Genomic DNA, 26659 nt, shown 5'->3' with positions numbered 1-26659 from the left:
TTTGGTCAAGTAGGTTCTAGGATGCTATAATAGCTAACATTTATTACTAATATAGGCTTGACACAGTGCTTCATGCTTTTAATCTATTAGCTCCTTTAATCCTCGTCCAACTCTCTGAGGTAGGTATTTTTGTTTTTCTCAGATAAAGAAACTGAAGTTCAGAGACTTTAAGTAATTTCCCCAAGGTCGCACAGTAAGTATCAGAGTCGGTGTCTGAACTCCGACACTCTGATACCAGAGTGTAGGAGCTTATCCTCTGTCTGTGCTGACTCTTGCTCTGAGGTGAAAAGGGGCCTGGAGTTGGAGTTGTAGGACTTGATTCAGGACTCAGTTCTTCCAACTTATCTCCGAACCTTGCGTAAATCATGTCTTTGAATTGTATTTTTGCCACTTGTAAATGAAGCTAAAAATTCCTGTACTGCTGGCTCACAATGTCATAGAAGTCAAATGTTATGTTGATGAACATACACACGTTCAGTAAAATGGAAGTTGTTAATTATTATTGTTGTTTGTATTTTAATCTCAGGCAGAGAATGGCGGAGGCAGCCAACAGCGACAGCCATTCCTTGAAGGAGAAGAAATGGTAGATGCCTTCAGATACCTGGAAAATTTTCGTGAAACTTGCCCCATATAGCTTCCCCCAAATTTTGGAATTTGAATCAGTAAGTGGTAGATTCAACAAGAAAAATACAAATCAGGACATTCTGTGGGTCAGGGCCAACCAAAACTAGAACTCGTTTTCAATAGAGATAACAGGTTCCCCAGGATCAGTGTCTTCATGCTACAGCACCCCATGGTGTGGGGACATTGTAATGCGAAAGCCTGCCCTGCTAGAGAGGTTTACACCTGGATGCCCTGAGAGAGTCCCTACTCCACTCTTGCTCTCCTCCCCTGCGCTATACAAATCCACTTTCCCCCCACCGCCAAAGTAGCATTTTCAAAATGTGTATCTGACTATGCCATCCTCGTACGTAAAATTGCCCATGGCTTTCCATTTAAATTAGAATTAAATCCACACTCCTTACCATGGCCTACATACAGCTGAATAATTTAAGCCATACTAACTTTCCGAGACTCGTTTCATCCTTTTCTACTCTTCCCTCTCAGCTCTCTAGCCACATAGCTTGAAACGTTTGGCTCCTTGAATTTACCAAGTTCTTCCTCAAGGACTTTTTTGCTTGCCGCTCCCTGTGCCTGGAAACCTCCTGACCCCCTTTGCTGGTCCAATTCCCATGCATCTGTCCCTGTTTCGAAAGAAGTGCCACATTTTTAGAGCTGTATCGCCTAGTCCTCAAATATAAATTAATAACTCTTTCATTATTCCACTTCACAGAACCATATTCTTTTCCATATCCCAGAACATTTAAACACTTTCAGTCATGTAGTCTCTCTCTTTTTTATTGTGGTAAGAACAGTTAGCATGAGATCTACCCTCCTAATAAATTTTTATGTATACCATACAGTATTGTTAACTATAGGCACAGCAGATGTTGTACAGAACATCTCTAGAACTTAATTATCTGTCATAGATGAAACTTTATACCAGTTGAATAGCAATTCCCCATTTCCTCCTCCCATATATTCATTATTTATTTATTTTTGTCTGCCTCTTGACTAGACTGTAAGCCCCATGAGCACAGGGACCATTTTAGTCTTGCTAATTGTTGTGTCCCCATTCCTGGTGCATAGTATTTCATGAAGGAGAGATGATAGGAAGAAGGGAAGGAGGAAGGGCTCTCTGAGTCTAATTTTTTTTAAATGATTATTTATTTTTAAAAGAGAGAGAAAGAGCACAAGCAGGGGAAGGGCAGTGAGAGAAGGAAACACAGAATCCAAACAGGCTCCAGACTCTGAGCTGTCAGCACAGAGCCCGCCGCAGGGGTCAAACCCACAAACTGAAAGATCATGACCTGAGCCGAAGTTGGATGCTCAACTGACTGAACCACCCAGGCACCTCAGGGCTCTCTGAATTTAAATATTGTTTTTCCTTGTCCATCTGTAGACCAGAGCCTCAGTAAACAAACAAACAAACAAACAAACAAACAAATAAACAAATTATAGATCTGTGATATATAGTGCCCAGAGCTGGGAAGAGTGACTTCCAACAGATTTTGCTGGAAGCCTCTCTAGCATGACATGGAGTACAGCTGGACCTTCAGGAGACACAGGGAGCCTGCAGAGTCCCAGTCTTGCTGAGTCTGCAGATTATCATACAATAGTCATCAAATATAGCTTGGTAAGTAGGTCAGGAGTGGGGGACGTCCTCTGCCTCTCTGAGATACATCTGGGCTAGGTCTTGGGAGTTCTGTTTGTGGGAGCTCCTAAGGACAGCGAGAGAAGCAGTGAAAGGGGGCCGTGGAGTCAGGAGTCAGACCAGTGAGACCTCTACTGTCATGAAATGTGCATGAAACCTGGCAGTCTTGGGGTTTCACCCCAGATCATCAACCAAACTAGCTCTTGCCCCTGGGTGTGATAGAGACATTGTATCATTCCCATGTTAGAGATGAAGATGTTGGAAGAGATAAGTAACTTGCCCAAGGCATCCAAGCTAGCAAGCAGAGAGCTGGGTTTGGAACCCTAGTTTGTCCTCCGAAGATTGTTAAACAATATCACTTAAAAATCAAAAACAACCATGCTTCAACAAATGTAAACATATAGACTGTGAGACTCTATCTGCCCTCTTTCTCCTATGCTCAAGGTCACACAGGTATTAAATGGCAGAGGCAGAGCTGAAATTCAAAACCAATGTTGTTTTATGCAAGAGATTGTGCTTTTAATATTCATTCATTCATTCATTCATTCAACAAAACATCAGTGATGGCCTAACACATACCAGGTAGCAGGGACCAAGATTGGCAGGATTTCTGCCTTCATGGTAACTATAATGTAGCAGGGAAGACAAATATTAAATAACACTCCTGCAAAGTGGTTGTTATCATCCCTGTTACAAAAGTATGGGAACTCTTAGCCTTTACACTATGCTGTGTTGTTGGAGGAGGTCATCCTGAGGACATGCCCAGCAGTTGACCATGAGGAGCTGATCTGGGGCAATCAGAGACTCCTCACCTCCTCCCCAGCCCATGAAATATACATTCTGCCCACTATTCCCTTAGCCAAAATTCTCTCAAGGATGCAACCTTCAGAGAACAATGGCTTGTTGAGATCATGTGATGGTATATGTGACTGAATGCAGTTAGGGCCTCCATGGAAACTTTTAAGATTCTGGCAGGCGGGTGAGGAAATTCACTTATTTTGTGGCATCACGAGGCAAGCCTCAAATTTGAGTTCCCTTGCTTATTAACACTGCCAGCTACCAATCTGGATCTTTCTTCAGTCTCTCCTCACCCTCTGCATACGGGGGCCAATTTTGAATTTCTACCCAAAGAAGTTGGAAAGACTTTATTACGTATCAGTTGCCCAGCCTATATGAGGCCATACATTTTCCATGTATTCTCAATTCTACCCATGTGCAGCGGGGGGTTAAAACCCCCCACTTCACAGGCGGTTGTGAGAATTACATGAAAAAAAATGTATCGTATGCCTTCCTCAGACTAGGCACTCAGATGATGTTTAGAAACAGTCACTCTATGCTGACATCACCTTCACCAATTCAAATGTAATCGTAAAAATAATGTGCTGCAGAAAAGGGAAATGACCTAGGATTCTATAGCAGAGAATAAAGCTTATTCTTTTCATTAGTAATAGACATTCTAATGCACCAGGTTAGAAGTTCAGCTTGAATAAATATAGATTATATACTGCAAAGTGTTTGTTGCTGTGGTTGTTTTTGTTTTGTTTTGTTTTGTTTTGTTTTCCAAGTAGGCTCCCAGAGAGAAAAGATTCCAGACAAGAATTGCCAACAAGACCCGGAAAGAGGATTCTGATAATACACCAATAGTAAGATTTGTAACAAACGAGACCCAAAGCAATATCACCCATTAATGTGTGTTAATGATGAAAGATGACACACATAACAAAGGAGGAAGGGAACACGAATAGGTTAAATGATTAAGTAGGCAATGAGACACAGAGACTGGGCATAAGCAAATGAATGATGGGGGTGAATTAAGATGAGGGGATGTGAAAAAGAAAATGCAAGAGGAAGGAGGAAAGAGACGGAGACTCTCAGTGAGGATTGGGAGGTTTTCGACTGAATGGTGCAAGAAGGGTAGGAAATGACTGCAGTAAATCAGAGAACAAGAAGGGGTTGATTTAGAGGACCGAGGACAGAGGAAGCGGGAGGTAGTGAAAGGTATGAGCTGGAGAAAAAAGATAATAAATTTGAGAATTGTTAAGGGAAAGAGTCAGAGAAGTACCGGGTTGAAGCAGAAATCAGTCAAACAAATGCAAGCAGAAATGAAGAAAGACAACGGTGATTAAAATATTCTTTCATTTTTCACGAAAGAGAAGTTAGAGACAATGGTAAAAGTTTGCTCTAAATGAGATATAGTGGAAATGTTCTGAAAAGGGAAATGAGAAATGGAAGGTCGGAAGCAAAGAGACAGAGAAGTAACAGAAGGACCAAATAAATAAGACATGTGTAGTGGAAACAAGCTACTGTTACTGGAGGACCTACTATGTGCCCGAGAGCACTGGGGGCTTCCATTTATACCTGCTGGCTCATTCAACCTTCCCATGACCCCAACATTAAGGCTCACAGAGGTAAATCATTAGAAATTAGCCAGAGAGTTAAGTGGTCTACAAAAGAATTTGAACTTACATCAAAGAGAGGTATCTGCGTTGAAGAAGCAGCAGTGATAGGCATATTTACAATGATCTATTTTGGATACAACAACAATAGAAGGGAAAGATACAAGATTGACCTTAATCTTGTAAGTGACCCTATTCCAACTGATGGAGCTGGGCTCTGTTCAAGGGGCTGTAGGAGCTGCAACCAAGAGTTTCTGGGGGAGGTGGTGAGAGGATAGGAAAGGAAACAACATGCCAGGTGATGAGTGGAGTCAACGTGCTGCAGTGAGAAGGCAGGACTAAAGGGACAGTGTGAGTTACGGAGACGGCCATGATTGAAGCGAGAGAAAACAAATGGTGGAGATTTGTGGGTTCCAAGAGGATGGATGGGACATGGAGCTTAGATAGAGCAGAGATGAAGGGGGAGATAGCAAACTCCTCCTGAGCTGGAGTTTGTGTCCTAGAGATCATCTCAAGGCTTAAGGAAGAAAGACGTAAAAAAAAAAAAAAAAAAAAAAAAATTCTTGAATCATGGCAAGCTGGGAGAGAAGGAAGGAAGGAAAGGAGGGAGGGAGGGAAGAGAATGTACTCATTGTAGAAAGCCAGAAGGATGGCTTGTTTTCTTAACTGCAGAGTTAAGGCTAGTGCCTACTACAATAACCTGTGTGAGAGTAAAAAGTCAGTAAGTACATGATTATTCACTGACAAAGTACTTGTTTTACATCTCTATATTAGTGCTAGCTCAGGCTAGTTTAGACTAGGTGGTTAGTCATCTTAGGAAAAGTGTTTTATTAGCTGACACTTACAGGTTAGTGAAAGTAACAAGGTGAAGTCTGGAGGGAGATCTCTCCGGGCAGAGGGAAGAGCCTGTGTGAAAACACTGGGGCAGCAAGGAACTTGGAACCTTCTGGGAATAGAAAGGAGACACATAAGGCTAGAATAGAGTGGCGGTGGTGAGGATCTTGTTACATGGGGCTGAAGAGGAAAATAGTGAACGCGATGATGTCAAATGCTTAGATTCACTTAGAACATTACGGAGAACCTAATATAAGCTAGACATTTTTCATACATGTGATCTCATTTAATTCCCACGGTCCTGAAAAGTGGTACTGCTTTCCTTATTTCGCAAGTGAGAAAATGAAAGATCGAGTAGGGGCGCTTATTAACTGACTTGACCCAGGAGATAAATAGCAAAGATGATATCCAGACCAAAGCCTGTCTGCCACCCCAGTCCCTGCTTTTCCAACTATGCTAAGCTGCCTCGGTCAGGTGGTATGGATATAAGGAAGGAAGGAAGGAAGGAAGGAAGGAAGGAAGGAAGAAAGAAAGAAAGAAAGAAAGAAAGAAAGAAAGAAAGAAAGAAAGAAAGAATAGAGTATGGGGTAGGAGGAGGAGAAAAGGAAAAATTGTGCTGTGGTAGGATGTCAGGGAGTGAGAAGTCAGACCTGAGTTTTACCACTTGATAACTACAGGATCAAAGTCAAGTTCCTTAGCTACCCTGAGCCTCAAACTCGCCATCTATTAAATGGGGATAACAAGATTGACTCCAGATATCGCTGGGATGACATATCAAAGCAGCAGTTATAATTTATTGAGCACCTAGAATGTTAAGCACTTTGCATAATTATTTCCCAAGCCTCACCACCACCAGAAGGCAGGAATTGTCATCGTTCACTGATACACCACACAAAGTTGTGAAGTCGCAGTTTGTGTTCAGAAATACGAGTTCTTTTCCTGTGGTTATTCCAGATTCGACACTACCTACTAGATAAAGTTGGTCCTCTTCAAGACGAACAGCAAACTCCTTGCCCGCCTTTTCTGTCTTGTCTTCAATTACTCCCTCTCCCCCCTTCACCGAACTTCCCCCTTTTCCTTTTGTAAGCTCTGCCCTCTCTGCCCTCCATCTGTTTCCAATTTCTGTGTTCTCAGGCAGGTGTCTTAGTTGCAAGCAACAGATACCAATTCTGGATAATTTAAGCAGAAACAGAATTCAGTAAAGTGATATTGGATTACTTAGAATCTCCAGGAGGGCACGGGATCGGGGCGTAGAGTCCATGAAGTCAAGAGCACGGATCCAAATCACAGCACAGAACTGGCTGGTGGAGACACTATTCCTGAAGTTGCTGTCAGGCATAAATAGGGCAATTCACACTGTTGACATCAGTGACACCGTGCTCCAAGCCAGTGCTGTTAAAACCATTCCCTCTAGCAATCAAATCTGGATGTAACCGAACCAAGTAGTGCCACTTTGGCACCCAGGGGGATTCTGCCTGATTCCAGCTTCCTTTCCAGCCTCTGGGAGGGGTGAATCTGATTGGTGAGTTCTGAGTCACATGCCCAAGTCCTAGCTGCTGTGGAGGCTGAGAAGGTATCTGGAAATTTCAGCCTCTTCATGGGACGTGGGCTGTGCCTCAGAGAGCGAAGCACCCTCTGGCACAGGAGAGGGATTCGTTCAGATGCCAAACAGTTGCAAAAATGCCAAATGCCAGCTTTAACCCAGAATGTCTACCCCCCGCTTCGAGTCCTTCATGTTTCAACTCCAGTGCCTCCTCCTCTGGGAAGCTTTCTTTGATTTCTCCAAGCATAAGTTTCAAAACACCTCATAAAAAGACACATGTCCTCGTGCCTGCCTGGTATCTGAGATATTTCTGTGCTCATCTCATCCCCACACCTTGCGCCCCCATCATTATAAACTCTTCAAGGGCAGGAGCTGTGTTTATCCCTCTCTGCATCCCCATACAGTGCCTGGGAGGAGCCCTGGGTATTGGGTGGTGAATGAATGAATGGAAGCGTTGGTCGCATTCGACAGGCCTTTGTACCAGAGGTCCACGAAGGACTTGCACAGACTCTGCCTTACATAAGGGAGCCCTTTTTTCCTGGTGTGCACTTCTATAAATGGACTATGTCAGCATATTTGAAGAAAGGGGCATAGAGAATCAGAAAGCCCCATTGCAGAGGATAGTGGCGGATTGTAAGGGTACAAAGGAGAGACTGAGGGAGGCAGGACGACATATTTTGGAGGAGTAAATGAACTGGAGCAGGCATTAGAGAGGCAGGAGATGGTTTAGAATCAGAAGACTTGAAAGGCCAGATTCCACCTCCCCCCCGCCTTGGGTTCACAAGATTAGTAAACTGAGACAGGAGAAACCTATCTTACAAACCTCAGAGCTGAAACGGACCCAAACACACTCATGCAGATGTGCCTTTCGCATCTTCGATAGGTGGGTTTTTCCAAGGTCACTGAGGACAGTATGATTTAATAGAAGCAGCAAAGGCTTTGGAGCCTGCAGTTTAGATCTCAGCTTTTTTGCTCACTAGATGTGTGACCTTGGGAAGTCCCTTCACCTCCCTGACCTCCTGATCTCAGTTTCTTCATCTGAAAAATGGGAATCATAATACCCATCCCCATGGAGTATGCTTACGTATAAAAGCTAACATATACACTTGCCTAGCATTTGGAGTGCTTAACAAGCAGTATTACGTCCAAGGTCACAACATAGGTTTTGATTCCTCCTTCTTTTCAGTCTTCTGCCTTTATCCAAAGTCATAACAGAGTAAATAAAATGTGACGGTAGAGGGGAAAGGGCAATGCGTGCGAAGAGTTAAAGACAGAAAGGAGAGAAGAGGCAGAAGAGGGAAGAGCTAAGAGGAGACAAGTTGGCACACAGAGACTCCACGAAAAAGTGCAGATGGGTAAAGCAATAGAGAGAGATGGGAGATGTCTCACAAATTATAGGGAGGAAGCATTTATATGATTAAAGTCAAGAAGAGGAGGAATGACATGAGTAGAGATGAAAGAGAAAACAGAGAGGAGAGGTGAGGAGAAGTAAGGGGAGTGGGGAAGGGGAGCTGCCCAAGCACTAGATCCCCCAGGATGCCAGCGATGGCTCCCCCGAAGGATCTGAGGTCGTGTGGGTCACAGAGAACCAGCCCAAGGCCAAAGGGCACAGGGCCCTCACACACAGGGCCTAGGTTCCCAGCTCAACTTGAATCTGGAAGGACTGGGGTGGGGAAAAGAAGTGGTGAACAGACCCCTCCTCTGGGAATGGGGGAGAGGACGTAGGAGCCCATGGGAGCCAGAAGCAGACAGAGTAGCAGGTCTCTCTACCTCATACCCTTTTCAGGAATTTCACGCAGAGAACAGAAGCAGCCAAGTAGAGCTGCTCCAAGCTGGGAGTAGGGATCCAAAACACAAGCGCGAGAGTGGGCGGGCTTGCAGGGCGGGCGGCAGCTTAGGGGGCCAGAGCTTCCAGGCCCGAGTCAATTTGGGGGCTAGAGGGTGGGGTATGACACCCCCTCCGTCTGTAAGCATTTAATGCAACCCCGGAGGCCTGGGAGGAGGAGAGAGGTGGGATCCTGGTGTCTGGAGACTGAATACGCGAGTTGCGGGAAAGAGGGTGAGGAGGGGGGCTCAATTATTTCAGGGACTAGAAGAGGGTCCAGGACTTGTTACTGGGCTCCTGGGGGGACAAAGTTAAGTCTTGGCCATCAAGAGGCGCCCCCTACCCCCTAGAGGGCGGGGCTTGGAGCCAGGCTGGGCCGAGGCGCGCCCCCAGGTGCAGCCCGAGGGTCGAGCCAGGGGTGGGGGTGAAGCTGGGCGAGCTGGGCTGAGCCGGGAGGAATTAGAGGAGGCGCGAGGGGTCCTTAAGTGTCAAGAATCTGGAGAGGGGTGGTGTGGCTAAAGACCATCGTGAGGGTGGCATTGGGGGATCCTGGGAAAGGAGAGGGGGCGACTGGGATTTGCACGAGGCCGGGCGGGGCCTCCGGAACGCTCGGGGTCTGCTGGGGGGAGCCAGGAAGGGGGGAGGGCGGGCGGCGGGGCCCGGGGAGGCGGTGCGGGGGGGCGGTCCAGGGCCGATCGGGAGGCGGAGCCGGGAGCTGGGGGCTGCTGGCGCGCGGCTCCCACGGCTCCTTAGCTCCGGCGTCCTGGTTAGCTCCGGCGTCCGCCGCCGCCGCCGCCGCCGCTTCCTCCGCTTCCTCCTTCTTCGCCGCCGCCGCCGCCGCCGCCGCTCGCAGCACCGCAGCCCCTCCCGCCATGGCGGCCGCCGGCGCCCGGCGCAGCCCCGGCCCCGGCTCGGGGCTCCGGGGGCGGCTGAGGCTCGGCTTCCACCCGGCGCCGCCGCCGCCGCTGCTGCTGCTGTTCCTGTTCCTGCTGCCGCCGCGGCCGCTGCTGGCCGGCGCCACCGCCGCCGCCTCGCGGGAGCCCGACAGCCCGTGCCGGCTCAAGACCGTCACGGTGTCCACGCTGCCCGCCCTGCGGGAGAGCGACATCGGCTGGAGCGGCGCCCGCGCCGGGGCCGGGACCGGGACCGGGACCGGGGCCGCCGCCGCCGCCGCCGCGTCCTCGGGCTCCGCCGGCTCCGCGGGCACCGCCGCCGAGTCGCGCCTCCTGCTCTTTGTGCGTAACGAGCTGCCGGGGCGCATCGCCGTGCAAGACGACCTGGACAACACCGAGCTGCCCTTCTTCACCCTGGGTAAGGCTGGGCGCCGGCACGCGCGGGATCCCGAGGAGCCCCGAGCCCCTAAGTGAAGCCGGACGGGTGGGGGCGCCCTGGGGATCCCCGCCCCGGGCTGCCCCGAGCGGGGTTGGGAGAGGGCGGCCGCGGGGCCCGGAGGACGTACAGGTGGTTGGAGAGCAGGACGGGCAGGAGGTCCCCGAGAGCGCGTGGCGGGAGCTCGGGGGCGTGCCGACACTCCCGCAGTGGGGACCTGTGTCCCCCGCTCTCTCAGCCCAGGCGTCGAGCTCTGCCGCGATCCATCCCCGACGCCGGAGAACCCAGATGGCGGAGTGTGTTGGAGCTGGGGACCCGGGTCGTCCAGCCGCTCGCCGCTCCTCCGGGCACTGTCCCTGGCCGCTCGCGGTTACCGCCCCCTCACTCTCACCTCGGAGTTGGAGGCAAGGCTCTTCCAGATAGATTTTCTCGAGAATCGGAGCAGAGAAGCTCCATGTGGGATCACCCAGCCCGCGTAAACTCGGTCTCCGTGTGGGTTGTGTGACCTTGGCCAAGTCGCTTCCCCTCCCCGCGCCTCAGTTTTGGCCATCTGTGAAATGGGGCAGGGGAGGGTTGAGTGATTTCTGAGGTCGCCACTTCCAGGTTCTCTGATTCTCCCCCCACCGTCCTTGTCGCAGTCGGATTTCTATCCCCCTTCCAGGGGACAGCAGGTTGGTCCTCACGACGCACTCGCTGGACCAATAATAACAACTCAAAGGCCAGAAAACGGCAGGGAAGGGGAAAAGGGTGGGGGTGGGGTGGGGGCTCAAATGGAAAAGTTAATCCGAAAGTTCGCCAGCAGCTCGCTGCCTGCTGGTTCCCAGCGCCAATCCCGGAGGAGTCGGCCCTTCCGAGGAGCTGTGGGAAGCGCGGCTGATTTCCCACCCGGGTAATTGATAGCTTAATTATCTCGGAGAGCGTTTACAAAAACGTTCCCCCTTAGCTCTCCCGCGCTCGCGGATCGCTCGCTCTCCTCCCCTTTCGGGGGCGCGGGGCGCGATTGGCTGTCGGAGTCTGGCCAACGACAGCGCCTGGAAGGCGCCGGGGGCTCGCCGGGAGACTCCCGAGCCCTTCTTCCCCGGATCCGTGCCTTCTCGGGATCCGGCTCGGCCCTGGCGTCTCGCCGGTGAAGCGCTTTCGGGATCCCGGCTTGAACCTCCGAGGTTAACTCTTCGCTTGCCCGAGAAGCCCTAAAGACGAATCCGGAGACTAGAATGCTCTCTCCTGGGAACCATAATATTTTAAAATATGTTTTTGTGACCCCCGCCCCCCTTCCCTTTCACGCTGGCCGCCTCTGGAGATTTGAGGGAGTGCCAGGCCCGCTCGCGGTCGGTGCTCCAGCCTCGGGCGTCTGGCCCCGGGGCTCTCCCCAGCTGGCTGTAACCTGAGCTTTGCTGAGCTTTCTGGGAGGCGCGGCGGGAGTGCGCCTTGCAGGTTCCCTGGGGACTTCCCGCGGCGGCGCGTCTAGCGTGCGACACACACACACACACACTCACTCAAGCATACACACACGCACCGACACACACATGCACACACACCAATAGCTCTTCCCACGTGCACCTGTGGGCCTGTCCATTTCAAAGGAAGGGGTGAGGGTGGAGATAGGGGTTCTTCGGGCGAAAAGCTAACCCAGGGCTCAGGGCTGACTCGTGCCGCCTCCTCGCAGGGAAGGGTCCTTCTAGCGACCCGAAGGGTGTGCCTTCAGCATCACTTACTGTTTCACATTTCTTCCATCCTCGTGATCTCTCTACTCTAGGGTGTCCTGAGAGGTCATGAGTGGGAGGCTTCCTAAATGGCTGTTCAAGTAAGTGCGTAGAGGGGGACATTCTAGGGTATGGCATGACTTGGAAGCGAAGACCCCAGGGCATTCCAGTTCCCCAAGGATGTGGAGGACCCGGTCCAGCCAGCTATCGGAGTCCCCGAAGAATTCCTGAAGCTGGCAATCTCTGCCTTTTGAAACTTAGGCTTTCAAGAGGGAGTGGGTGCTTGGGAGCTGGGGCAAGCTGAGTGAAGAGCTGCGTGGGGAGCTGGAAGTCTTGAATCCCCCAGGACCCCAGCATCGGCTGGAGAGTCTCCAGGCGCCCTCCGCTTGGAGACTTCCGCCTTCTCTGACGCAAGGCAGCTGAGCCTGGCGGCTGGGGACTGCCTGGTGAGGAGTGGGGGGTTGCTGTCCTTCCCGGCAGCTCTGAGCCCTTAGGATGCATGTGGGGAATTGTGTCTTGCCTCCTTCTTCTCCCCCCAGCGCCCTGGACTGGCAGCTCAGGCGCTCCCTCCGGGGAATTTGGCTAGCGAGGTAGTCACCAGATGGCCGAGTGTAGCAGGAGCTGTGTAGGGAGACGTGGGTTTTTTATTTGTGTTGGTCTTCCACTGTTTGCATGTAAACATGGAGTGCACAATGAGCTCTGGGAGGGCCAGGCTGGCTGGAAACGAGGGCCGGTGTGTGTGTATGTGTGTGTGTGTCTGGGGGTGGGGGGCACTGAGTCATTTATGGCCTTATCTTCCCTAAGGTCCCAAGGTAGCTCCATCCCATCATTTCATCCCCAGACCTTTCAAACATCCTTGCTTAGTGTTTTGTCTCTGGTGTGCGGGGCGAGTCTTTCACCACTTCCTGGACAGTTCAAGGGATTTGGAGACGATATACGCCACAATTGCCTACGCAGTCCGCAAATGCCAAATCCTGCCAATAGTGGGGTGTGTGGAGCCACCACTAGGGGGTGATAGTGTCCGCAGAAGCCCTCGGGCCATGCTTTGGGTTGTGGGCTCAGAGTTGGTGGTGGGAAAATGTCCTTGGCGTTAAAGGGGGCGAACAAACAAATAAAAGGTGCAGTTCCCATTTTACTGTTAGTTGGTGGACCTCAGGGTGCATACATTGCCTACCATCCCCAGTCACCAAAGCCCCCTGCATATCTGGCCGTGTCTCCCCTCCATTCTGCTTCTCTTGTTCCAGTTATTGGCTCTATTATCGGTAATGCCTCTCCATAGCTCTTCTCTCCCATCATGTTCTAGTCTGCTTTATATAGATGGAAGTTTGCCTCAGACTTGAAGTTTCCCCCCAATTTTCAGTGTCTGGGCCTCTTCTTTAGAATCTGATTATATAAGTCACTGGCACTGACAAAGTGAATTTCCTTGAAAGTGATCAAGAAATAGCAAATAGTTATTGAATCCTTAATGAGGTGCTAAGAACTTCACGTTTACCGTTTATTTTTAATCCACATAAAACATATGAAGTCGGCATTGCAGTTATTACCATTTCACGGACTAGGAAGCATTTTTGGAGAGGTCAGGTATCTAGTCCAAGGTCGCAGTGCGGGTAAATGGCAGACCTGGAACCAGAATCTCATTCTACCAGACACCTACCTTCTTGGTAGTTGTGTATTGGCAAAGATGTGTTCAGGGGTTGGTTACATTTACGGAGGGCCTGGGGCAGGGTCTTGGAGAGAAATACACCAATCATCAACCGGACAGCAACATTTCTCAGAGGAACTTCAGCTACACTAGGGTGCCAAAGTATGAGAGTTTGAAAGTAAGGCATGACCTTTGTTGACCCTGCCAGCTCAAAGTTCCATGATTCATGGGATATCAGAGGGCATTCTATTTAATGGTGCCAATGAGTGACAGAGATTACATGTTCTATAACATCAGGGAGGGAACACATCTCTGTAGATTCAGAGAAGCCTGGGGAAACTTCCAGAAAGGGGGGAAAAAAAATGCATGAGGCCTTTGTGGGGGGAGAGGTTGGAGGAGAAGTTGGAAGCTTCCGTGCAGCTTGGGAGCTTAGTGTTGGTTAAGATCTGGAAATCTCAGCTGTGGCCCACTGTGACCTTGAACAAGTCATTTATCCCCAGAGCTTCAGTGCTTTGTGTGGTAATATGAGTGGGTAGAGAAGCCCTAAAATAATCCTTCAGTGTAGAGACGCTATGAACTTGAAGTGCCCTGATGCACTCTGTTACTCTGACTAGCTCATCTGGCTTCTCACTGTCTCCTTTCTTTTGCTGGTAACACAGGGTGTTGGGAAGGACTGATTGAAAAGAAAAGAATTTAAACAGGAGCAAGTGCCAGTGCAGGGCTTCAGAGGTGAACTTGCACATCACTCAGTCCTCATTTGCCCCCAGGCAGCCCTGGAGTCCGCTTGTGGATTTAGCTTTCATGCCCACAGGTAGGGAAATGGCATCCTTCTTCCTGGACCTGACAGTAGCTGGACTGGGCTGTTTACCACCAGCCTTGATTCAGCAAAAGGGGGAAAAAGATAAAATTGAGGAAGCCCTCATTGTCAACATGTCTTACTAAGCTGCCTTGGTATAGAAATGGCATAGCTGAGGAGTGTACTCTCTATTTGGGGGAGGGTACGTAGAAAGGAAAGCCTGTCTGTCAGTATGTCTGAATGTACCTGTATGAGTACATCTGGCAAGTGTCCTGAAGTTCTGCCCCAAAAGGATGCTCTTTGCAGGAAGCTGATTGGCCTGGTCTGCAAAGATTCATGAAAACAGAGACAAAAATGGATACCAAAAGAGAAAAGCCTCTGGAAGGAATTAGGACGCAGGCACCAAATCAGAAAGGTTGCTAGAAGCAGAGAATTTAGCCTAACAAGGACAGTTCACAAAGGGCCGGAGGAACTTGCTTCACATGTCAACAGGGAATGAGGAATGTGCTTTTTTTCTGTGCAAGGTGCAAATACTAGGGGGCTGGTTCCCAGGAAGCTGTCCAGAACTCAGCATCCTGACCTCTAATGATTATAGGATCCATATTGAAGAAAGCCTGGAAGCAGAGACTATACAGCTATCTGGCAGGCATTTGGACACAGAACCGAAGTCCTAGGAGACAATGAGACTCTCTGCCCTTTTTGGTTTCCGGCTTAATTCTGAAGGTTGATGCCAGTTATTAATAGGGAGAAAAAAACATATAAGTAGTAGTAATCTGGGTCTTCTGTAGGGATTTCTGTCCACAGACTACTCATTAAAATCAGTTCCAGTGTTCTTTTCCTTATGGGTCAGAGAGAGAAATTCTGGGGTGGACAAGATGGCGAATGTGATATCTTCCAACAAAGCTAGGTTTAAAAACACATATGTGCCTTTCTCAATTGGGCACCAGGTCCTTAGCACCAAATAAAGTATCAGAGTAGTACCACACTCCAGGCCCCATCCTGCTGTGATGGTCCAGCTTCCTGGGATGTTGTAAATGAGGGTCGCAGTTAGGGGCGTGTTCGGTGGTCTGTGATCTGAATCTTCTTCCTCTTTCCACTTGCTTCCCTCCCCCCTCCCCAGCCTTTTACCAGCTTGAATCTGATGAAATATATTTAATAATCAGGGCAGATAGAGATGTATTATCTGCCCTCAGAACGTACCAAGTTCCTGAGAAGGCAGTGGGTCAGGGAGAGAGGTGGATTCGCTTCAGCTGTGTTACAGAGGCTCAAGTCCGGTCAGGGCCAGCCGGATTTGCTGTTTCGGGGGGTCAGTGACACCAACTGAGATAGCACCGCTCTGTAGGCTTTGGTGTGACCCACAGCTTGATAGGTTTCCTGAACTGGGCCCTCAGGCTGCAAGAGTATTCTGTAATTTTAATTTCTAGCAAGTTCGGCAGGTTTGCAATGGCCTCTGGCAAGCAAAATCTGTTTCTCACATCCTTGCTTTGCTGTAAATTAGGCCTTGGCTGCCATAGGACAGTGTGAACACATGTGCTTCAGGGAGAGAAGGGTGGAGAGTGACAGTGACGTCCTTGGGTGAATTCATGAAAACTTTTAGCATGACCGTCAACGCTGATGGGCTCAGAGTACACAGAGTTTATATGGCAACATGGGCGTTCAGACTGGGGAAGAAACCTTCTTGAGGACTGGCAGTTCAGACTTTAACCCAGTGGTCTTGGGTCCCACTCTGTGTTTCTTTCCATCACACTGGACCTTGAACACATGACTGTGTGTTTATATATGTCCCAGTGTCTGAAACTCAGTTGAACAAACTCTCCTCCCTGCAAAAGAAAACCCCCAAAAACAAAAAACCACAAAAAACCACACGCACAAAATACCCGAAAAACCAAAATCTAGGGAGAAAAATATCCCTAAGGAAACTGAATTTGTTCTCCTGCCCAAGTATCCAGCTGGTTGGCTCCAATTTCTCCCGAGAACCAGAGCTGATAGGTTTTGTTCTGGGGGAGGAGGAAGCCTCATTGCTTTTTACTCTAGCTGCTTTTCGGGGTGAGCAGAAGCAGCCTGCTCTTTTCCAGGAAAGGAAAGAAAGTTGGATTTAACCTTGCGGTAGAGCAGCATTACGGGGTTGCTTCCTTTACAGAGCTCATGCTTTCCCAAGTTCTCTCACTGACCAGCTAGTGGCAACAGAAGATTAACTATAACGAGAGAGAGAGAGAGAGAGCTGGTGTCTCTCCTTTCCAGGAGAGCTTGCAGCCTTTCTGCCCTGGAAGGAGGCAGACAGCAGTGCTTGGAGGGACAGGATCTGTTCTCCCTTGCCAGCGCTCTCCTTCCTCTGGCTTTTTGCTGCTGTCTGTAGTTCTCCTGGACAACAGTCCCCGTAAAGACGTCCCTTTGGATTGGAAGGGGGATGGATGGGGACTATACAATGTAAGATCCAGGACTGAAACCTTTGTAGCTTCCCTACTGGTGTGCTAGAACATGCACATGCAAGCAGAGACAGACCCCAACACGGGGATCGAACCCACAGACCGCAAGATCAAGACCTGAGCCAAAGTCGGATGCCTAACTGACTGAGCCACCCAGGCACCCCTATGCAAGCAGTCCAGTCTGTGAGTGAAGCATCGACGGGGTTGCTGTGTGGTGTAAACTGTTAGGGTTTTCACCTGAAGAGAAACCGTTTCTCCATCCCCATTGTCAAAGGGGGAGGCTCACACCTCAAGGCTTCTCTCCACTACAATTTTAGAAGTCAACCCCATGGTCTCTTTGCCTTTAATCTACCCTCTGTACTTGCCGACAGCGTGACTGCATTAAAAGCCCAAATCTGATTGTGGCTGTTCTCTTCTAAAGCACTTCACTCGGGGCGCCTGGGTGGCTCAGTCGGTTAAGCATCCGACTTCAGCTCAGGTCGCGATCTCGCGGTCCGTGAGTTCGAGCCCCGCGTCGGGCTCTGTGCTGACAGCTCGGAGCCTGGAGCCTGCTTCCGATTCTGTGTCTCCCTCTCTCTCTGCCCCTCCCTCGTTCATGCTCTGTCTCTCTCTGTCTCAAAAATAAATAAACGTTAAAAAATATAAAAAAAAAAAATAAAGCACTTCACTGCTTCCCCACAGTTCTTAGTATGAAGTTCAAGCTCCTTATTGTGGTATAAGGTCCGTGATCTGACTCTGTCCAGAGTGCCCTATGGTAAGAACCCTCCCTTCTTGTTTTGTGACTCCCCCCCTGGGAAAATTCCTTCTTACCTTTGAGACTGAATTTAAATATCACCACATCTTTGCAGCCTCTCTTGACCTCACATTGGAGTTGCACACTGGAGCCTTGACGCTCACTATCAATATAAAAGAGTAGTATAGGGGTGCCTGGGGAGGCTCAGTCAGTTAGGCATCCGACTTTGGCTCAGGTCATGATCTTGCGGTCTGTGGGTTCGATCCCCGTGTTGGGCTCTGTCTCTCTCTCGCTCTTGCAAAAATAAATACATAAACAAATAAACATTAAAAAAGAGTACTATAATTATGACTAGTCCCTTAACTATTGAGCACCTATACTGTGCTAGGCACTGTTGCAGGTGCTTACGATACAACAGACAACAAAAGACAGAGCACTCTTCTATTCAGAGAGCTCATATATAGAAGTGAGTGAGTGAGGGTGTGGGTGGGTGTGTGGCAAGGAGAGGGCGCTAATGATGCACATAATAAATAAAATTAGGTAGTATATGAGAAGGTGATAAATTCTATGAACAAAAGGAAATTAAGTAAAAGGGAAATTTTGGAGATGAGGAGATGGGTTTTCATGTTGCATAGAGCAGAGAGAGAGGAGCTCATTGAGAATGTAGGATTAGAACCAAGACTTGAAGGTGATGAAGGAGTTGGCCAAGCAGCAATCTACGAAGGGAACATTCCAGGCAGAGAACTGTTCCAGCAGAGACCTGACTGGGGAGCACGCCTGGGATGCCCAAGGCTTAGCAAGAAGGCCAGTGCATCCAGAGTGGAGTGAGCAAAGGAGGACAGGACAGGAGAGGAAGTAGAGAGCCAGGCAGGATTTTAAGCAAAAGAGTATCAACATCTGACGTATGCTTGGTAAGAATTACTTAGGCTTCTGTGTACAGGAACAAAGACAGAAGCCGGAAGGCCTGTAGGAGTCTGTTCAGGTGAGGCATGATGGTGGCCTAGAATGGGCATCCGTACTGGGCAAAACTGGAGAGGTGTTGGAATTGCACTCATCAGTCTTAACATCTGAGCTGGAATGCCGCCCCTCCCATAGAGACTTCTCTCTTTGAGCTCTCCTAGCCATTTCCTCTACCTTCTCCTATCTCCCTAATATTCTGAGGGTGTTTATAGGACTCAGAATGAGGTCAGTTTGATTGGAGGAAAGTGTGCTGGGTTTAGGGAAGATGTTCTTTTGCAAATCATGGAAGCCAGATAAGGGATTGGAACTTTTTGCATCGTGGCAAACAGAGAAGCATTGAATGTTTTGGGGAAGATGATACACCATGGTTTTGGAATCACCAAATGTAGTAATTTAGGACATTATCTAAACAAAACGCTTCTGTGTAAAGATGGGGAAGTCGAGGTCACGTAGCAAGACGGTGATGAAGCCAGAACCACATCTCAGTCTACTGACCCCTCCTCTGATGTGTCTTCCTCCTGCCTGGGGGAGGGGCAACTGGGCCACTAGGGGTGGGGGGACCGGGTGTTCCAGACTTTATCATTCTGGCATGAAGCAGGCTATGTGAGGACATTCATTGAACATTTACTGTGCCCCAGATGCCATGCTGGTGTATCTGTTCTCTCATTTCGTCCTCTCTACGGGCCTGAAAGACCAGATTCGGGCCATGTTTTAGGTGAACTCTGAGGCTCAGAGAGGTTAAGGGACATGCCCAAGAGCACACAGTGATTATACGGCCGGGCTGGCTCCAAACCCAGGCAGGTCTGTCTGGTTCTAAACCCCCTGCTCTCTCCCTTAGTATGCTGCACACAAGTAAGAGTGCTCTTCAGTTTCCATCTCTTTGACAACCTCTCTTATTTTTTATCTCTTCCTGCTCTCATTACCAAGAAGTTGCAGACGTTTCTATACAAGAACTTCAGGTGTGACAGCCTCACAGGCCCAAGGGACTGAACACCTTGTTTCTGGGCTCCCGGGAGCTGACTCAGCATCTCCCCAGGCCCTTCCGCTCTGTGTGGTGGTTCGCCAAGAGAGCACGAGGCCTGGTCTCATTTTCTCTAGATGCCACTCATTATCCCCGAGTACTCCACAGGCGAATTCCTACACTTCCATGCCTTCTCCACTCTCTCCCTTCCCTCTTTCCTCACCCCCTCTTTGCTTTCTGCTCTCCCTTCTTCCTTTTCCACTTTCCTCTTCTCTCGGTGCTTAGGGAAATCCCTCCTTGTGCTAGGCATAGTGTCATCCTGGGGGACCTGTCCTTTCAGGCACATAGAAATTGCCAGGACGTCCCTTGTCAGAGATCCAGCCCCCTTTTGACCAGGTGCTCTCCTCTCCACCCCGTGTTGAGTTTTGTCCACTGAACGCTTCTTTGCAGCATCATGCACTTTTAATGTTCCCGCCTTGAGAATGGAATTTATATTACATTATCTATACATATGGGATATATATATGAATCTATAACATTTAGATATAATGCTGTAAAAATCCAAATAAATGTATACCTTTCGTAGAATATTAGAACTGGGTAAAATCCTCTGACTTCCAGCCCAACTCCCTCATTTACCTGGCAAAGCAGAATACATTTTCCAAGATCCCAGAGCTAATCCAGGCTCCAGCCCAGCTCTGCCGATTGAGAGGCAGTGTTCTTGGGTGGAACACGCACCAGCTCTGAGGACCAAAAGCCCTGGGATCAAATCCCAGATGCTCTACGTCTTAACTGCCGACTTCTGTGGGCCACCTCTCTGAGCCTGTTTGCTCATCGGTAAAGTGAAGACGACATAATGATCACTTTTTGGGGTTGCTGTGACCATTATTTTTGGAGAGCTCTCCCTCCGTAAACTAGATTTTCATGAGTGCCTAGCACTGTGCTCGGTTTTTACTTACACGAAGCCCAGGATCCTTACAGAGATGTTACGTGCAAAGCACCCAGTACCGCGTCTGGCAAGGTTTGCTCTCCAAGCCTCTTAGCCACCTGGAATCCTTTTTTGGAAAGAGGTGGAGGTTTCAATAAATAATGAATGCAAATTACTTTTTCCTTCCCCCTCCTTCCTCTCCAGCACGCTATCCTTACAACTCCCCCCTCCCTTTCCTTTTCCCCCAGGCCAGGCAAAAAGGGATGCAATTGACCACTGATCTCTGCTCCTTCTCCAGAAGCAGGGGGAAGCAGGGGACTCCAGGGTTGTCTGAGGACAGTTTGGACAGAGAAGCTCTTAGAGCCTGAGTCTGAGGCAGGTGGGTGTTGTAGGAGGCAATCGGGGCAGAATTCTCTCCCTTCTGGTGGTGGCTGGCTGACAAAGCCTTGCTCTCAAGCACCCAGGAAAGTCACGAGTGGCTTTGCAAGCAGCCGAAAAGGGAAGGAACATTTCCATTAGCAGAATCAGCAGTAAAGAGATTTCCAGTCACAGTAATAGCTGCATTTGGGGGAATCATTTCAGTGGTGACTGTGGGCGGAGGACAGAAGGGGGTGGGGTGGCAAGGAAAGTCACAGAGACGTCTGGTTCACTTGCACTGAGTCGAGAGCGCCCAAGGAGAGCCAGGTGCTAGACTCAGAGTGACTGTTGGGGAGTTGGGCGGGTGCGTGAACGTTCTGGACCTTCTGCTTCCCTGCAAATGGACAGAGCTTCCTCCTCAGGGGTCCGTCCCCACGGGAGGCTGTACGCTCACACTATAGTGCCTTTGCTCTGATTACTTGGGTTACTCCTTTCAAGATTTAGAGGCAGCAGCAACTTCCTAGGCTCTTGGGATTTGTAGGAGGGAAAGCTCCCAGTTTCCCCTAAAGTTCCCTACTCATTAGAATCACTTTGGAACCCAGTCTCTCATTCCTAGACTTGCTGAGGTACCCAGAGGGGCCTGGGAATCTATACCTTAAGAAGTGTACCAACTCTGTAACATATCCATCAGGGACCTGCGTGGATGGCCCCTGGCAACCTGCCTCCTGCCATTCTCCTTGGTGCTTCATACTCTAGCCTTACTGACATCTTGCAGATTTATGAGGGCACCGGAACATTCTCCCCACTTGATCCTGAATGGAAATGCTATTCTCTCTGGTTAGAATGCTTTTCCCATCCCTGATTCACCTGGCCAACTCCTAGCCTTAACTCAGCTAGGACCTCCTCTGAGGAATCTTCTCTTTCTCCTCCAAGGCTTAGATAAAGATTTTTTCCCCCCAAATGCTCATCCCCCTCCCCTTAGGATTGCCATACTTTGTGAATAAAAATAGATGCAAAAAATAAAATACAGGATGCCCAGTTAAACTTGAATTTTGGACAATGAATACTTAGTAGAATTATGTCCAGTGCAATATTTGGGACTTAGTTGTACTTAAAATGACTCTCTAATGATCGGAAATTAAAATTTAACCAGACATCCTGTATTTTACCTGGCAAGCCCCAGGGACTCTGTTTCTCTGTCTCCTGTCAGTGACCACACTGGCAACATGTGATTTGCTCCCCAAACCTGCTCTTCCCACATCTCCCCTATTGCAGGAGATCGGGCTTCTATCCACCCAATTACTCAAGCAAAGGAGTCATTCTTGAAATGTCCTTTTTCTTGTCCCCCATTCTTTCATTCAGCCAACCTTATTGGTTTTACTTCTAGAATGACTCTCAGTATCCCTCGCTTGTAATTTCCTACTGCCATAACCTTCATTCAAGCTTCATCCTTGCTTACGTGGGCTGTTGTATCAGTCTCCCGTCTTCTGGCTGTGTCTCTGTCCCCATCCTTTCTTTCTAGTCTTTATTCAGCATACGGGCCAAATCCAGCTTACTGTCCACTTTTGTACGGCCTGTAAACTTCATTCATTCATTCATTCATTCATTCATTCATTCATTCATATGGGCGAAAAGAATCCCGCGAAAAGTAACACTTCAGGATAGTGACAATTACATGACATTCAAACATCCGTATCCACAAATAAAGATTTATTGCAATGCAGCCATGCTCCTACACTGGTGTATCAGTTGTCAATGGTTGTTTCCTGTTTACAACAGCAAAGTTGAGTAGTAGCAACAGTGAGTATCTGGCCCACAATGCTTAAAATGTTTACCGACTGCCCCTTTACAGAAAAAGTTTGCCATCCTTGCTGTATTCAGTGGCCAGAGTGATCTTTTCCAAAAGAAGCAAATTGGATCTTGTCATTCTCTCCTGTTTACAACCTTTGTTTTTCGGGACGCCTGGGTGGCTTAGTCGGTTGAGCATCCGACTCTTGATTTTGGCTCAAGTCATGATCCCAGGGTCTTGGGATAGAGCCCTGTGTTGGACTCCATACTGAGTGTGACGCCTGCTTAAGTTTTTCTCTCTCTCCTTCCGCCCCTCTCCCCAACTCCAGCTGTATGTAAAGTAAAAAAAACAAAAACAAAATCCTTTTGTTTTCCATTTCTCTTAAAAAAATTCCTTTTCAGAGCCTAAAAATCCCAAAAATGCACCTTCTTCTGTGAATTCATTTTCCATTTTCTCCCTTGTTCGTGAAACTTAAATATCACTTCCTCCAAGAAGTCCTCCCTCACCCTGGTATGCAGTCCCTTCATAGCTTTCTGTCCCGTTCATTTTCAAACCTTTACCTAATGGCCCCTCGAAGGTAGGGAATGTGCCTTGTTCATCTTTTTGCTCTCTGAACCACGAAGTGCAGGACACAGAGTATAGTGGGTGCTGAGTGGAGGTTTTCTGACCAAATGAATGCAACATGGACAACCTCAGGAGCAATAGTTTGTGAACAGCACCGTAGAGGGTACCCACCTCATTGGGGTTTTGCATCGCTTATTTGGGAGATTGTTAGGGTTTCAAGAACTAATGTTTGCCTGCCCCTCAGCAGATGGTACCTTGGTGTTCGTTAAGGGAACAAAAATAAATAGGCCTGTACCTTCATCCCTAGGACCTGCCCCTTCCCCACTTTCTTTGTAGTTGGAGGGACTTAAGCCAATTCAAAGGGAGTCTTGGGAGTAAAGACCTCCTGGAACCCAGGGGGCAGGGTGATCTGGTGGCCAGGACTATGAGCCAGGAATCCTGGGGTTTGGTCTCAGTTCTGCTGGGTGTCTGTGGTTCCATCCCTTCTGCATTTTGGGCTTTCCACCCACCCCATTTCTGTTGTGGTTAGATTAAACCCTGTGATCTGTGAGGTTCTTCTCGGCCCAGCCAGCTCAGCAGGAGCCCGGGAGGGAGAAAAGGGCTCCCTCGAGGAGTCTGTGAGGCTGGAAGCTGCTGCAGAGGAGTAAGACCTCCCTCCCTTCCTTCCTCCCTCTCTGCATCCTTCCTGGGGCCTCTGAAGATCAAACCCTCAGCTCTGAATCCAGGTGCAACTCAAAATTTCAAGCCCAGTCTCACACTAATTTGTTAGGGAACCTTCTTCAATTACTTTCTTTCTAGTCTCCCCCAGGGAGGGAGACTGGAGAACTGACTGCCCAAAGTAACCAATTACTTGTCTGCCAATAGGTGACTTCCCTGTCCCTCCTTCCCTGCTTTTCTCTCTCCACTTTATTCTCCTGGCCTCTTAGAGCCACCTCTCCAAACTGTAGATGCCTCTAAGGGAGGGGTCCCCCTTTCACCTGGCTCCCTGTTCCCAGCCGGGGAATAGATAGCCAAAGGGGACAGCAAATGGGAAGGCTGGTGGCTGAGAAAGGGCAGAGCTGCAAACCTTGGGAAACCAAACAGGTTTACAAGTATGCTAAATAGCAGACTGTACTGCATTGGGAGGCAAACGCCTTCGATTTTGGTCCTGTGTCTGCCTTTCCCTTGCTAGAGGACCTCGAATAAAGGACAGTTCGTCTTGCAGCCTCAGATAAGATTGAGGAATATTGTTGGAGCCAGCTCTCCTTCAAGAAGCTGAGGAAGGTGGGGCTGCATACAGTCCTCCACAAGAATGGAGGAATCTTCCAGTCTTGTCCACCTACTGGGATCCCAGGTGCCTAGAGCCACGCCCATCGCGTAGTAGGCACTCAGTAAATATTTGTTGAATGAAGATCCGCACAAGTGGGAAATACTTGTGATCAGACATTGCCAGTCAGCAACTTCATTGGCTTTAGATCACTTCTCAGATGCAGTGTCTTCAGCAGCCGCTGCTATCAGCTGGGGTTTGCATGGGAGATGAATTCTATTCACATTTTCTAGACAAAACTGAATCCCCTACAACAACCCCTGGTTCACCTTAAGCTCCCCTTGCCTGGAGCTAAGCCCCTTAGTCATTATTCAGTGATTCTTCCATCCCAGTTGTGTGCCCAGTCCCTGGGGGCCCAGAAATGCAAGGAGTTCATAGTCTATGGTGATAACACTTGTACTTTCTGATTTAAAGAAAAAAAAAACACCTCCTTTTCATGGGTATTTTTAGTATCTCCATATTACAGATGAAGACATGGCCATTCAGAGAGATCAGGCCAATTGTACAAGGTCACATAATAAATGGGATTAGCTGCATTTTTTTTAAAAAAGGAATCTTTGTATCACTATCACAAATGGAACACTAGAATAACTTGCTATAAATAGAAGATGGCCTGTAAGAGTAACTATGTAACTATTAAAGGAAACATATCTATATACAAATAGCTACATACATGCACAAATAGATGAATGTATATATGTAATATTAACAGGACCTCTAAATTTATCCCTCATACCATACTTTGGGAACACATAGATCCAGCCCAACCACTGAGACAAAAATATTCATTTAAAATTAAAATTTTGCCCACAGGGGTGCCTGCGTACCTCAGTCGGTTAGGCGTCCGACTTCGACTCAGGTCACAATCTCGCAGTTTGTGAGTTCGAGCCCCGCGTTGGGCTCTGTGCTGACAGCTCAGAGCCTGGAGTCTGTTTCTGATTCTGTGTCTCCCTCTCTCTCTCTGCCCCTCTCCCACTCATACTCTGTCTCTCTGTCTCTCTCAAAAATAAATAAACATTAAAAAAAACTAAAAAAAATAAAATTTAAAAATCGCCCACTTAATTGTCAGATTTCCTCTAATATATGCATTAAAAAAATACCTTTCCTGCCTCATAGCTACTACCTATCTTTTAAGATCCAGCTCGGATGTACTTTAACTGCTTCCAAGATGACTCTCCTGGCATCACCAAGAACAGTTCTCTCCCAAGCCCTTGGTGTATTCATTGAAGTTCTTTGTTTCATGGAAATACTGTTATTGGCTAATTGTCTGCCTCTCTTCCTAGTCTTTAACCTTCCTAAGCTAAACACCTTGTCTCTTTCACATCTGTAACTCCAGCAGCTAGTGCATGCATGCTTAGTAAATTTTAATTTAATTTTAACGAAAAGCATACCAGCTTGCTGTACCAAATGCAAACCGTTCAGGGATATTATAAAGGAAAAATTGAATGCCTTTCCCTTGCCCTGTCTCAGTCCCCAGAAATGATCATGATGAAGAATTTGCTGGGAGTCTTGTGGAATAAATACGCGCCTGAACAGCCACATTTGGTGAGAGAAAGTGACTTGTCCTGTGTCTCTCTGCAAGTTTCTTACAAGCAACTCAGATATATTAATAAAGATTCCACAGCTTTAAAATATGTTGTACAAGCACAGTGCTATGGGTAGACCACAGCATCATCCTCTGTGCCCCATGTACAATATATTAGGAAGGAGATGGGTGATGTTCCTGCCATAATATTTTATGGAGGTACTGTGATTGGAGAAAGCTCATTGACCTTCTTATATTCAATATTAAGCCAACTTTACAAAGCTGCTCCATGCATGCTCAGGCCCCAGAATCTGCCTCCAAGATATACTTCAGTCCTCAGGCAGGGAGCCCCCTTCTTTACTGACCACTGCTTGAAAAAAATGTATACCTGTAAAACATATGTATGTATATATATAAACATGTGCATGTTGTATGTGTTTATACATAACACACACATCCTTGTATACATCCTACACACACACACACACACACACACACACACACACACATGCACATGTTATACATATAGACCAATACATATGCGAGAGGGAAAATATGATAATGACTTTTCCTGCTGGGGAACTAAAAGAAACTGGACCCAGCAAGGGAGTCATTTATCACAATGAGTTGGGGGTGAATGTGTTCCTTCTGACATGGTATCCGACTTGCCTGATAAAGCAGCTCTTCCTTTCCTACCTGAAACCTTTTCCTCACTTGAATGAGGAGACAGACTCTTCAGGAAAGGGTTGCCTCGGTTTAGGTTGAGTCGTTTACTTTAGAAACCCTCA

General features: G+C 48.3%; 1 protein-coding gene across 1 annotated transcript in view; it reads left to right on the top strand.

Moving 5' to 3' along the window:
- Window positions 1–9724: 9724 nt before the first annotated feature.
- The window catches only part of ASTN2 (astrotactin 2), an 874784-nt gene continuing 857849 nt past the window's right edge, over window positions 9725–26659 (top strand). Inside the window, exon 1 of the mRNA XM_042912372.1 lies at window positions 9725–10163. Within this exon, the coding sequence (XP_042768306.1) occupies window positions 9725–10163 (439 nt within the window). The remainder of the gene's footprint in view (window positions 10164–26659) is intronic.

The sequence above is a fragment of the Panthera leo genome, chromosome D4 (assembly GCF_018350215.1).
Source record: "Panthera leo isolate Ple1 chromosome D4, P.leo_Ple1_pat1.1, whole genome shotgun sequence".
NCBI lineage: Eukaryota > Metazoa > Chordata > Mammalia > Carnivora > Felidae > Panthera > Panthera leo.
This window is presented reverse-complemented; position numbering and strand designations above follow the sequence as displayed.